The 13,317-nt window shown below is 47.5% G+C and overlaps 1 protein-coding gene across 1 annotated transcript in view; it reads left to right on the top strand.

Moving 5' to 3' along the window:
* The first annotated feature begins 879 nt into the window (after window positions 1-879).
* Window positions 880-13,317, top strand: part of GNA14 (G protein subunit alpha 14) — a 175,943-nt gene continuing 163,505 nt past the window's right edge. Inside the window, exon 1 of the mRNA XM_084800536.1 lies at window positions 880-2,553. Within this exon, the coding sequence (XP_084656662.1) occupies window positions 2,430-2,553 (124 nt within the window). The 5' untranslated portion in view covers window positions 880-2,429. The remainder of the gene's footprint in view (window positions 2,554-13,317) is intronic.

Here is a 13,317-nt window from a genome sequence, read left to right as displayed (position 1 = left end):
TGAAGGCTGTGGAGGGTTCTTACACAAGATAGGATGGTTATACTATCATTGGGCGGTGTGGTCTCTTTTTCAGTGCTGGATGTAAAATGCACACAGGCAAGTGTTTACCACTGGCCTACATCCCCAGCCCTGAGATGAAGGTGGCACCTTTGTGATGTAGGCAGTCTGGCATTCACCAAAACATCACAGTTATAATGTGTCTATTGAGAGGTAATGTTACTCACAGATTACCTTAATGGCTACGTAATATCGTTCTTTGTGGACAAAGACATAGTTATTTTGGCCTATTCCTGGGTGTTGACATTTCAATCATGGGTTTTTATTGTTATATGAAGATTTTAAAAAATCTTTGCCTATAAACCTGTGGGGTTTCTCCAGAGTCATGCCCTATGGATTAGAAGTTTGATCAGAGCAAATGGGAACACTGAGGGCTTCTGGTAGGAATCACTAAGTTCACCAGGGACCATGGGCCGGGACCTGTTTTTGAAGGCTAGTAATTTGAGACTGAACAAGTCACTTATACTAGATAACTTGGAATTTAGATTTGCTCTGGTCTCATCATCTATGGGAAACTAAAAATTATGATCGAGGCGTCAGTTTTAGCAGCAAAGCAGTGGAGTTCTTGGGTGTAAAACATTCTGTAGAAGCTAAGGGAAAAGTAGACCACAGATAGCCGAGGAAAAAATCCCGATTTTTTCCTGCAGGGGTCACTGTTGCAGTCAATTTATCTTGCAAGAAAATAAAATACTAGGACATATTAAAGCCTGATTGGCCCGCACTTCTTAAACTGTTAAGTAAACAAGACTTCGCAGCCAGATAGCATTAGCTGCCAAGTTCTTATATAATGACCACAGAACCCCACTTCTGCTTCAATGGCTCTTTACAGAGGAACATTAGCGTCGGATTCTGTAAGTGTGCATACGTCATGTGCCAACTTGAATAGAAGGAAGAGAAGAGTCTTTAATGTGGTCCAAAGGATCCCTTGTTCTGGCTCTCGTTTTTGCACCTTAAAATCTGCACAGACAAAATCAGCGAGGGTAGCTTGCTTTGTGTCTTTCCATTTGAGTTGTTGAGGGTGTTTCAGATTTCCCATATTTACTCGCCGTGTTCCAGGGCCTGTCCTGAGGTGGCAGTCTGGCTGCAAGGGCTGGGCAGGGAACTGGCCAGGTGTGGCAGGAAGGCGCCAATTCTTTCTGCAAAGCAGGAGGCTTTTCTACCACCAAAGGCAAATCAGCTAGCCATTTTCCACCCTCACTGACCCTTCCAGCCCCTGGCCCCCTCATCCGGTACCTGGAGGTAGGACTGGCTGGGAGGCGTTAACTAGCCCTCTGCTCTTTTACCGGACCCCAGAGGCGGCTGAGCCAGCAGTCCCATCTGCACTAGGCTGTCAAGCTTCGAGCTGAACCAGGACTTGCTCCAAACTCAGATTGGCCTGGGGCATCCGGGAGGCAGAGGGAGCGGTCTAGGAACCCAAGTGTGAGCGGTGGAGAAGCTGGTGGGCAAAGCTCAACCTGAGGTGAGAAGATAGTCCTTGAGCCTAGCTGCTGGCACCCGGTGTGAGCCGAGCTGCAGACGTCTGGCTCGGGTCCCCTAGTGCACTGCCTCCACCCCTGGCACTAAGGTTGGGAGTTGGCGAAACTCCCTCACCTGTCGGAACCCGGATCTGGCAGCGGGAAGGGGCTGGCAGCCAGCTCCTGCTGATTACAACAAGCTTGGCAAGTGGCCCTGCTTGCATTAGGGCGCCGCCGCCAAGAAGGCAGGTGTGAGGCTCCTTAGCGCCTCAGCCTCTCGCTCCTCGCCGCTCTCCTTTGTCCCCAGGCACCATCAACTTGGAGTAGGTCTAGGGGCAACACCCACAGACACCAGAGCTGCAGGTTCGAGAAGCCCCGCCTCCTCCTGCCACTTAGCGCTGTCAGTGCAGGAGGAACTTTCCGTTCGGCCAGTCTAAGATAACAGCTGGGGTTTTCGGAACTTTGCAGTCAGGGACTAGCTGGTCTTTTGTCTGCAAGCCACGCCATAACTCCTCCTAGCCTGCGACAGGACACCTCCAGGCCCGGAGAGACCACTCCCAGCGGCACCGACGCCCCAACTTTTGATTCGCTGTCTTCGTTGCCTTACCTAGGTGCTCAGCTCCAGTGTCCCCGGGGGTACGCATCTTCTGAAGACAGAGCCACTCGCACCATCGAACTCGCTTTTCTCTCCCGCACAAGTGTGGGTTCGGTGCCTGACCCACGAACACACAAGTGCTTCGGACTCGCAAGACCTCAGAACTGCCTTTGAGAAAAATTAAGCCCAGGAGGTCGGCGCCTCTTACTACAAACCATAGTTGGTTCAGGTGTTTCTTCTCCAAACCCTGTGTCTTGAGCGGGTAATCCGTACAGCCAGGAGGTAGACGGCAGGTCCCTGTCGCCCGGTCGGAGTGGCAAGCCATGGCCGGCTGCTGCTGTCTATCTGCGGAGGAGAAAGAGTCGCAGCGCATCAGCGCGGAGATCGAAAGGCAGCTTCGACGCGACAAGAAAGACGCGCGCCGGGAACTCAAGCTGCTGTTGTTGGGTGAGTGGCCGCGTTTATCCCGCGCGCTGAGACATTCGTGTCTCAGTTCCTTCCTGCCCCGCGGAGCTCTCGGCAACTCCCTGTGTTTCCTCCTGATCCCTTCAGGGTTCACAGACGCTGCGGCCTCTGGCCTTAGGACCGGGTCTTTTGCATCTGGGCGGCTGGGTGGCATTCGATAGCAGACTTCCAACATCTCAGAGTAGGGCAGGAGCTCAACTCTTGGGCTCTTGTCTGTTCCCCTTCCCCTTGCCCCCCTCCCGCCTCCCCCCCCCCCCACTTGCCCTTGGGCTTCCAGTGCGCCGATGCTGCAGAACCCCAAACTTGGATGGCGGGTGGTGAGGAACTGCCTGGCTCTCAGTTTTAGGTTCCCCTCTTAGGTTCTGACTACAGCCGAGTTTTTACCTGCCAGGTAAGGTCATGTGGGAAGGCTCGGTCCTCACTGACAAAGGAAAGCCTAGAAACTGACAGACTTGAGAGGAGGGGGAAACGCTAACAAGCGAGCCTTGGACGTTAAGTCCCTACCGATTTCTCTCTTCTGATGCTAATGCCTTCTGCTGGTGACCTCCTGAGCCCAGGTCAAGAGAGCAGGCTTAACCCTCCCTTAATCTAGGTTAGTTTACCTTCGCTGGCTTGGTTACTTCTATGGGTGTCTTATCAGGCTTTTAGAAGGTCTCTGCAGGAGTGGCTCAAAAACAGAAGAGAAGCCTTTAAGGCCTGATTCATTCCCCAAGGCAAGGATCACTTTCTTCTGGCTTTAGAACATCATTCAGTACGTCCATTGTTGAATACTGGCTTTTTTCTTTCATTATCTCCCTCCCGGCCCCAAAAAGCTACAAGTATTTCAGCTTGTTTGCCACATCTTTCCAGGCAGAATCCTCTCTTTCACGGTGTGTGTGTGTGTGTGTAATTACATTTAGCACTCACACTTCAAGAAGAGCTGAAGGATTGATCCATCAGGGGAGGCCTTTTAGTCTGTTGTGCCTTCACACCTGGGCAAGGGAGCCCTCTACTATGTAACCTGCTACTCCTGGGTTTAAAGGGCCTCTCTTGGTTTTCCTCAGACCTGCAAGTTCAAAGGGCTGACCATCCAGATCCCACACTCCCCTCTCCTCTAATGCCAGAAGAAAGTCCCTGCCCACAGGAGTCATAGCTTACTGCTAGGGTGTTAGCCAGCGAGGAGGAAAGACCTGATCTGGGAGGAAGTCCAGAGGGAAGCTGATTGCCGAGCCTGTGAAGGAGCAGCTGTCCTGGGGTCCACAGGGATGAATGGGAAGGGAGAGGTTCTGTGTGCCGTGTGTGTGTGTGTGTGTGTGTGTGTGTGTGTGTGTGTGTGTGTGTGTGTGTGTATACTTGTGCGTGTGTGCACACACACATAAACACACACACATACACATGCACACACACACATACACATGCACACACACACACACACACACAACACACATTCTCGGGGGAGCAGCGAGGTACGGGGCTGCTCAAGCACAGTTGGGGTAGGTCTAGGAACTCCAGCTGAGCCCCACAGGCTGCCATCAAGTTTGGTTTGTCAACTGGAGGACTACGTGACAGTTTGTAGTTTGGTTAACACTAAGGTAATTGATTATGCCTTCATTTGACTTTAGATGCATACTTTTTTGTTTGTTTGTTTGTTTGTTTTGGTCAAGGGCAGACTGTGCATTTTGAAATATTTAGATTGGTGTGAAGTACTGTCAGGAGCATACCAAGAGCTGAGCATATGCTGCGCCCTTGTAAGGCAAATGATGTGCTAAGTGGAGCCGAAATGATGTATTGCTAATAGGCCTAATTGACACAGTTAGACATTTAAAACAGGGGAGGGATGCTTCAGGCTACTCATTTACTTTAAGTCACAATTAGCCCAGGCAGCCAGACCCTTCGGCCTTTCTAGCTCTTGCTCCACTTCTTGCTCTCTTCTCCCAGCTGGCACGAGCCATCATTTTGGTGACAATTTTCTTGTTCAAGGTAGAGTTCCAAATCCCATGGAGCTATCAGAGCCTCAAGGATGGGCTTAAAAACACCCCCTCACCCATCTTTAGAGGGTTATGGTGTAATCCTATTCTCAAGCTAAAAGAAGAGGATGTGACTCAGAACATTCGGGAATCGGGGAAGGATCTGTGCTCACCTGTTTGAAGTCAGGCAGAGTGGGAACTTCCCCGGTTTCTGGAGTGGCCGAATTAGATCATGTGTTGGTCATGTGACTCAGCAATAAAAGCTCCACTTCACAATGGGACATGGGGATCCTGTGTGGACTATGTTCCCAGAAGCCATGGGCTCTTAAAATGATGTATGTATCTGCAGCCGAGGGTAAAGGCGTTTCTGAAGTGTGCTGTAGAGCAACAGAGTCCTTCCTGTCTGGCCTTAATAAAAGCGTAGGTCATTGTCCAGTTCTGAGGGACACAAGCTGTTGTCTGGTTACAGCTGGTAGTTGAAAGATATTGGCCGGATGCTTTCTTGGCAGGAGGAGATAAAGACGATAAAGGATACAGCTGAATTTAGTAGAAAGAAATTCCTTCTAATTGGACAAAACCAAATCGTCCTAGTAACACTTGTGGAAAAGTGATGGCCATAGGTCTCCTGTACACCAATGGGAAAGCAGAGCTTGGACTTGTGCTTCTGAGTCCTTCCACAGGCCTCTGCAGCTGGAATGGGAAAGGAATGGACATTCCTCCATACTGACATCTTTGCCAGACCACAGATAAAAACCTCCTAGCGCCTCGATGCAGAGGCTGGAGCTGGGCCAATGGAGTACAGTGTTCCTAAAGGCAGATGCAGAACCAAAGGCTGTTTTGCACAAGGAGAAACGGAAACTTCCATGTGAGCTATGGCTGCAGACAGGGGGACCAGTAAGCTTGGGTCAGTGGAGCTAGCTAGGACGAGCCCAGCCCAGAGTAGCAGCAGCAGCAGCTCTGTGAGTAAGAGAGGACTCCTCCACAGAGCTGGCTGGCCCATCAGCTGCTGGTGGAAAGTAACCACAAGGGCCCTGTGTGCTGTGAGCTCCAGGGGATGCCCTTGTGGATAGAGGTGCCAGTAGCCTTGAATCCTGTCCTGAGCCTTGGTGGCACCTTTGCTAGTCTTGTGACCTTAAGACTATGGGAAGAGAAGAATCATACAGGTGGGAACAAATAAAGTGCTTTATGTACTGTGGTCTCTGTGGCCTGTCACCATATGTGACTTCACTCTTCAATCAGAACCACCACTATTGGCTTTCCTAGTTCCCTGCAAAACAAGCCAGTGCCCCTCAGCTTGGACCCTGAGCTGAGCAGAGTTAGGGTGGCTGCTGATGTAAGGATCTGCACAGTGAAACCTGGGTACTTCCACACCCCTTCTTTTTTTTTTTTTTTTTTTTTACGATTTTTTAAATTAATTTGTTCATATTACATCTTGATTGTTAGCCCTTCCCCTGTTTCCTCCCACTCTTCCCTCCCTCCCACTTCCCTCCTTCTCCCCTCCCCCATGTCTGTGATTGAGGGAGACCTCCTCCCCCTATATATGCTCTAAGATTATCGAGTCTCTTCTTGGTAACTTGCTATCCTTCCTCTGAGTGCCGCCAGGCCTCCCCATCCAGGGGACGTGGTCAGAAAAGGGGCACCAGAGTTCGTGTAAGAGTCAGATCTCACTCTCCACTCAATGGTGGAGAATATCATGTTCGTCGGCTAGGTCTTGGTAGGGGTTCGAAGTTTACTGCCTATTTCTCCTTGGCTGGTGCCTTAGTTTGAGGAGGACCCCAGGGCCCAGATCTGCCTGTCATAAAGTTTTTGTAGGTTTCCAGGACCCTGTGGGTCCTACTATTTCCCCATTCTTCCATGCTACTCTTGGCTAAAGTCTCAATAGGATGTCCTCTCCTCTGACCCACTTTCTTGGTAAGTAAAGTTTTTCATGGGACGTATCCCTTGGACTAGTGTTTTGATATAAGTGAGTATATACCGTTTGTCTCTTTTTGCTTCTGGGTGAACTCACTCATTATGATAATTTCTAGGTCAATCCATTTGTCCACAAATTTCGGGAATTCCTTGTTTTTAATAGCTGAGTAGTACTCCATAGTGTAAATGTACCGCAGTTTCTTAGTCCATTCTTCTACTGAGGGACACTTAGGCTGTTTCCATGTTCTGGCTGTTATGCCACACCCCTTCTTAGCTCTATTCGGGATCCTGGTCACAGCAGGACACCTTGGACTGGTTAAGCGCTGTCGCAGGCCATTACCATCGCTGTTGCTTCAGCAGCCTTCTTGTCCCCAGCCGGAGGCCCACTCTGCTGCCCTGGGTCACCAAGGGTATGGATGAGTGTGAGAAGCCCCAACTATCTGCCCCTCCTTTCCCTTGACTCCTCGCTTCACATACCGTCTGCCTTCGGCTAGGGTGCACCGTCCTGTGGCTCTGGCTTGCTCTCAGCTCAGGCTGTTCACTGCCTTACACTCACTCCCCTGATCCTGTGAAATGGTCCTATCTGGACACAGAACAGGTCTGACCCAGCAGCTTTCTGGTGGAATGGCAATATAGACTCGTGTTAAGTATTCGCTGGTGTCCTAGACCTTGTGAGTGAGAGGTACTCTGAGGCCCCACAACTCACACCGACCCTATATTCCACCCTACATCCAGGAGGCGCTGATAGGGTTATTCAGTACCCAGGGTGGTTCCCAGCCTCCTATAGGGTAAGCCATATGGTCAGGCACCATCCTCATGGGTAACTCCTGGGGTGGGTGCTGGTGGCAGTGGATCCATGGCCCTTTGCCTAGACAGAGAAGATGAGGTCAACAGTCACAGTGTAGATTTTACAGCACTTGGTGAACAGAAGTGGGTAAGCGTTAATACAGAGGCCTGGTCACAGATCCCAAGTCCTCTTTGTCAGAGGCTGTTTTGGCCATCAGCTGAGACACCAGGGTCGCCTTACGGAGGAGAAAAGGTTCTCACCTAGAGAAGCAGTTTCCTCCTGTGTAGTGAGGGTTGGTGCAAAAGGTTGTCAGTGCAGCAGCTGTGGTCCAGCATGGCCCCAGGGTCACTCACAGGGCTTCGTGTTGGCCTGTCCTTCTGATGGGCCTCCGCTGTCAGTTGCTAATTAAGAAATGGCCTGCAGGCTTGTGTGATCTTATGGAGCACTTTCTTAGTTGAAGATCCCTCCTCTCCAACGACTCTAGCTTGTGTCCAGTTGACATAGAACTAGCTAGTACAACGATGGAGGGGTTTTTCTGTTCTATATTTTCTAACCTTTGTAGAATGAAACATGGATTACATGACAATAAATTTCTGTGAAAAAGTAAAACAAACACCACCATTGTATTGTTAGTGTAGAAACTTCCTTTCCAGAAAATAGCAAGTAAATGAAGGAATGAATTGTGGGCTTTCTTTGGTTTTAGTGTTCCATAAGGCCTGGTTAAATGTTGCTTACTAATTGACTTGAGCATTTCCAGTCACCCTGGACACAGGATTCGTCTTGGAACTCTCTGGAAGGAAGGGGAAGTGGTATTTAACTTAATTATATCCTTTTGGCAGGGCCACCATGATAAAATACTACAGGTTGGGAGGCTTAGGCAACGGGAATTGATTTTCTCCCAGGCTGGAAGCTGGAGTCCACACATCAAGGTTCTGGCAGGTTTGTTTAATCTTGATGCTTTGGCTTTGGCCTGTAGACAGGGGCCTTGCTGTGTGTCCTCCCGTGGCCTTTCCACTGTGAGTGTGCATTCCTGCATATTTGCTTCCTCCCACAGGGAGTCCAGTCCTGTTAGATTAGGTTTTATATTAAACATCTCTTTAAAGACCTTATCTCCAAACACAGCTATTCTCTAAAGTATTGGTGGTTGAAACTTCAACAAATAAAATGATTGGTGGGGGGTGGTGGGTGGGGGGTGGGGTGGTGGGGTGGGGTGGTGGATAATTTAGCCCATAATGTCAATGGTGGCAGGAAGACACATCCTATCACAGCTGTCGTTGCCTGTGAATTTCCTTCCTAGTGCTGCTCTTCACTCAGAGAAAGCTATCCTTGACTACAGCACAGAAAAGTGTTCCAGGACAAGTCAGAACGAAGCTAAGTTAGTACGTTTACCAAATAGAGATAACACATGGCTCAGATCGAAGTTTGGAAGGAGGAGGATGTCACAGTATCTCTTTTTATTGCTATGATGAAATACCCTGATAGCAGCAACTTAAGCAGGGAAAGGTCGAGTTTGCCAACAGCCCCATCGTGGTGGGAAAGCCCTGGTGGCAGGAGCCTGAGACAAGGTATCCGCAGCCAAGCAGCAGCGTGATGACCGTCTGTGCTCTGCTGCCTTCATTCTTTGCATGCAGTCAAAGACCCAAGCACAGAGAATGGTGCCACTCTCCTTACGGCGGGTCTTCCCACATCAGTTGACCTATTCCCACATCAGAGACCCACCCAATCTAAATAACTCCCCAAAGATGCTCCAGATCCTGTCACATTGGCAATCAAGGGGAAGCATCATGACAGGTCTTCAGAAGAAGGACACTATACAATTCAAACGTGTGTAACTTACACAATGTTTAAGTGAAGTTTAAAAATGAGGAAGAAAGATGTGATTTGGTTTATTTATTCCTTTTACCTTTAAGGTTTTCCTTAAAGGTAATGGTGGCCCAAAGGTTTGGGAATGGTGGCCCATAAACGATAATCCCATGTGCGTGATGGAGGCAGAAGAATCAATATCGGAAGCTGTGTAGTAAGTTCAAGGTTAGAATGGGCACAGAGACCCTGTCTTTCAGTTAAATTGAATTACATTTATAAATAATGAAAAAAATCTTTTTGTTAATGAAGGTGATTTTCAAGGGGCATTGTTCGGGTTTAGGCATGAGAGAGGAACGCTGATACAGCTAACACACGAGGCCTGGACTTGGACATTCCGGCCCCAGTGCTAAGTAAGCATGGTCTGTGGTTTTTAGCACCCTTGTCCAAGATGTCATTAGGAAGGCTGGCACTATCTCTACAAAATTCTGATGTTATCATCTGTGTTGATGGCCTTGAATCTTGGCCAGAGAAATATGAGCAAGATCACAGAGTGAGAGGCTTATTTCTTTCCTGCGTCTCCTTAACTCTCCTTATCTTTCTGTCCTGCCCTAGTAACAGCGTAGGAGTCAAAGATGTAGATACTTAGTTTAAGCTGCTGGTTCCAACTCTGGCTCTACTATTTCTTGCCTGTGAGGTTGATCCTTTAATCTTTGTCTGACACACTGTGCCATGAGCTCTTGTTGATCCTGTTTTTAGTTTTTAGTTTTTGTTTGGGAGTTTATCAGGCATCAAAGAGGTGTCATCTCCCATTTTAGCTGACCGGTTACTAGCAGCAGTATAGTGGTTTGTTTACATTTTTCAAGCAGCATTTTTACAGAGAGATTTTGCTTTGCATTTCGTTGAGAGTTCCCTAGACTGTAAATTGATTCCTAGTTATACTACATAATAAAAGTCTGGGTTCAACCAGGCTTTATTGGATCAAATAAAACGAAATCTCCCTGAAAACTAATTCTGGTGTCTCTGGGTAGGACAGCACTAGAGACAACAGTGCATGGTGTTTTCTTTGTAGAGGTGATTGAATTTCTTGAAGAAGAAAAGAAACAGAGTGAGAGAATGCTCCCTCATTTCCTCATCTTAGGTCAGTCCCACAGATTTTCTGGAGTTTCAGGCCTGGTGTTCAGTACAGGAACCTTTTCCTGAGGAACTGGATAGAAAGATTGTCACAAAGCTTAATGGCAACCTGGAGTTGGCAGCACAGGCAGAGTGGGGACCACTTTTGAGGGGCTTCTTAATGCAGGCACCGTAAGATGCTGGTCACAAAGCTAGGGCTTCCACAGCCCACATGTCAGGGGGAGGCAAACTCTCCTGTTAAAAAGGGAGATTTGTGAGACAGCGAATGATAGTCTTAGGATCTGGGATCATATGCAGGACCCTGCAGGCAGGATTTCATTGAGCTTTTGTGATCTAGGTCTCACTGTAAAGTTGATTGATATTTTCTGGCCAAAATACACTTCGGAAGATTGCATGGCTCTCGTTGTGGCTGAAATAAATGAACCCACCCAGTAGACAGATGACTGGCTTCCATCCATAATGCAGCAGTCCCTGGAGACTGCTGAAGGGGTTGCCAGGTATGGTAGGTAGCGCATGTCTTTAATCCCAGCACAAGGGAGGCAGAGGCAGGCAGATCTCTGTGAGTTCGAGGCCAGCCTGGTCTATAAAGTGAGTCCAGGACAACTAGAACCGTTGCATTGAGAAATCATGTCTTGAAAAACCTAAAAAAAAAAAAAAAAAAGGACAACAGGGGCTAAGGACAGGTACCCATCTCCTGTCTGTCTGTCTGTCCAAGACAGCCTTTTGACTTTTCCCTCTATATTTTTCAAGATAACTCTTCTTCTGAGGTATTTTACATGCAGTAAAAGCTACCAGTTCTAAGTGTACTAACATGAGAAACGTATAAACACAGGCATATAAGCATTTTTTCTAGAACGTTCTTGCCATCTCTGAAGGTTCCACACGCCCCACTATAGTTACTCTTCAAATCATTTTGAAATTTTTATATGGAAATATCTTTAATTATATGGAAAACACTAAATAAGAATTTAAGGGACATGATGAGGATCCCTTAGTGGGTAAGAATATTTACTGTGTCAACGAGAAGACCTGAATTTAAATGCCAAGCACTAGACTAGAAAGCTAGGCATAGCTACACGTGCCTGCAACCTCAATGTGCTGAGGCAAAGAAGGTGGCCCCTGAGAGCTCACTGGCTTGACAGCCTGTCTGAGACAGCGAGAGTTGGGTTCATGGGAGACCCCGTCTGAAAAATAAAGTGGAGAATGATAAAGGAAAATATTTGACCTTCCTCTGGTGTCTGCATGTGCATTGCATGCATCTGCACCCACATATGTATGTATAACACACACACAATGCATATACACACTCGCACACCACACACATACTACATACACATCACACACATACCACACCTACACAGACTCACACACTCATACATACACACACCCAGAATTTACAAACTATTTAAATATATTCTTTTTCTAATTCAATTGCTGTATAACTTGTGCCTCTTTTTGTTCTCATTTCTATAGTTTCTCCACTTTTAGGAAATTTCTGAGAATGTGTTGTCTGCATCGTACCCTTTCCCTCTACCTACAGCCTAAGACAGGACAAGTCCTTACATGAGCACAGTTCATTTGTGAAACTTTGATCAGTTTAAACGTGGTAGGATATTTGTGTCCAGTCTGTTTCTTGTATCCTAGATTTGTCAGTCACCCGAACAATGTCCCAAGCGGCATTGCCTCATCCCGAGCTTAGGGCTAATGTCAGCTTAGAGATCACACTTGCTTCCTATGGCTTTTCATTTCTTTAACAAGAACATTCTAGCCAGGTATGGTGGTGCATGCCTTTAATCCCAGCACTTGGGAGGCAAAGGCAGGCAGATCTCTGTGAGTTCAAGGCCAGCCTGGTCTACATAGCAAGTCCAGGACAGGGACAGCCAAGGCTACACAGAGAAACCAGTCTCAAAAATCCAACAAAACAAAACAAAACAAAACAACAACAACAACAACAACAAAACCAAGAACATTCTACAGGTTATCGTGACATTGAATTTTTGAAGAACACGTTTTTCTTTCTCCTCCTCAAACCAAGCATTTAGGCTTTGTCTGACTCTCTTCTAGTACAGTTAGGCATTTTGGCTGCAACACCACATAGGTGTTGTGTCTTACGTCTGAGGTTCATGGCAGCTGCTTCTCACTGATGATTTTGACTTTGATTACCTGGTCAGGATGCAGCTGAATCACACAGCTCCTTCTCAAAATGTCTTTCTTTGTAAACCATTTTTCCTCCAAGCCTTGCACATGTTAGGCAAATTCCCTGTCCCTGAGCTATATCCCTAGACACCAAAACATTCTCCTCAACTTACTAATCGGTTTTCTACTCCTTGCCAGTTAATTGAACGATATGACGGCCTTTGGAATTGTCCTCCGTCTCTAGGAGTCTCTTAGTGCTCGAGATAGGCGCTTGATCTGCTGCTTAAGAGCTTTCCCTTTGCCTCTCATTCTTACTTCTGTCCTTCTCCCTTTGTTTATTTATTACAATATGGGCTCACTTGGTTCTCAAGGGGTGCACTATTTGTGCAATGGGGTCCCTTCCAAGCTGGCCCCTGTGGCATTGGGACGTGCTATCTTCCTGGCACAACAAGATGTTCCAGGATCAGCTGGTACCCACTCTGTTAGCCACTAGCCATTTCCACAAGGACCTTGATCTCAGCTGATGGAGGGCCTCCCCTTCCTTTTAAGATGCTTAGGGATTTGAGACAAAAACAGTCAAGTCCATTAGTCTATCGATTCCCAATACCTAAGCCCTAAAGAGTAAAGTTTTCAAGACGTGCCACTAGGAGATGAATGTTTTGACGATTTTCATGAATCTTAAACTACAAGCAGATACAAAATACTAAGGACTATCAGTGAGGTTTGGCAAACAAAACAAAACAAGACAAAACAAAACAAAACAATACTCTGATTATTCTCAATCTCCCTACCTTACAGTGTACTTTCCTGGCTGGAGAGAAGTGGGAGAAGCAGTTGGTGTGCAAGCATGAGGACCTGAGTTTGAATCCCCAGAACCCATGTAAAGGCAGACATGGCAATGCATGGATCTGTAACCCCACCTCACCCCCGAACCCCTACAGTGTGTCAGAGACAGGAGAATCTGTAAAAGCTTGCCAGCCAGATACCCTGCTGTATGCAGCAGTGAACACCCAGAGCCTGCAGCAAACAAGG

The sequence above is a fragment of the Acomys minous genome, assembly GCF_964271855.1.
Source record: "Acomys minous genome assembly, chromosome: 2".
NCBI lineage: Eukaryota > Metazoa > Chordata > Mammalia > Rodentia > Muridae > Acomys > Acomys minous.
Note: the sequence above shows the minus strand (reverse complement) of the source record. Positions and strands in the feature narration are given on the sequence as shown.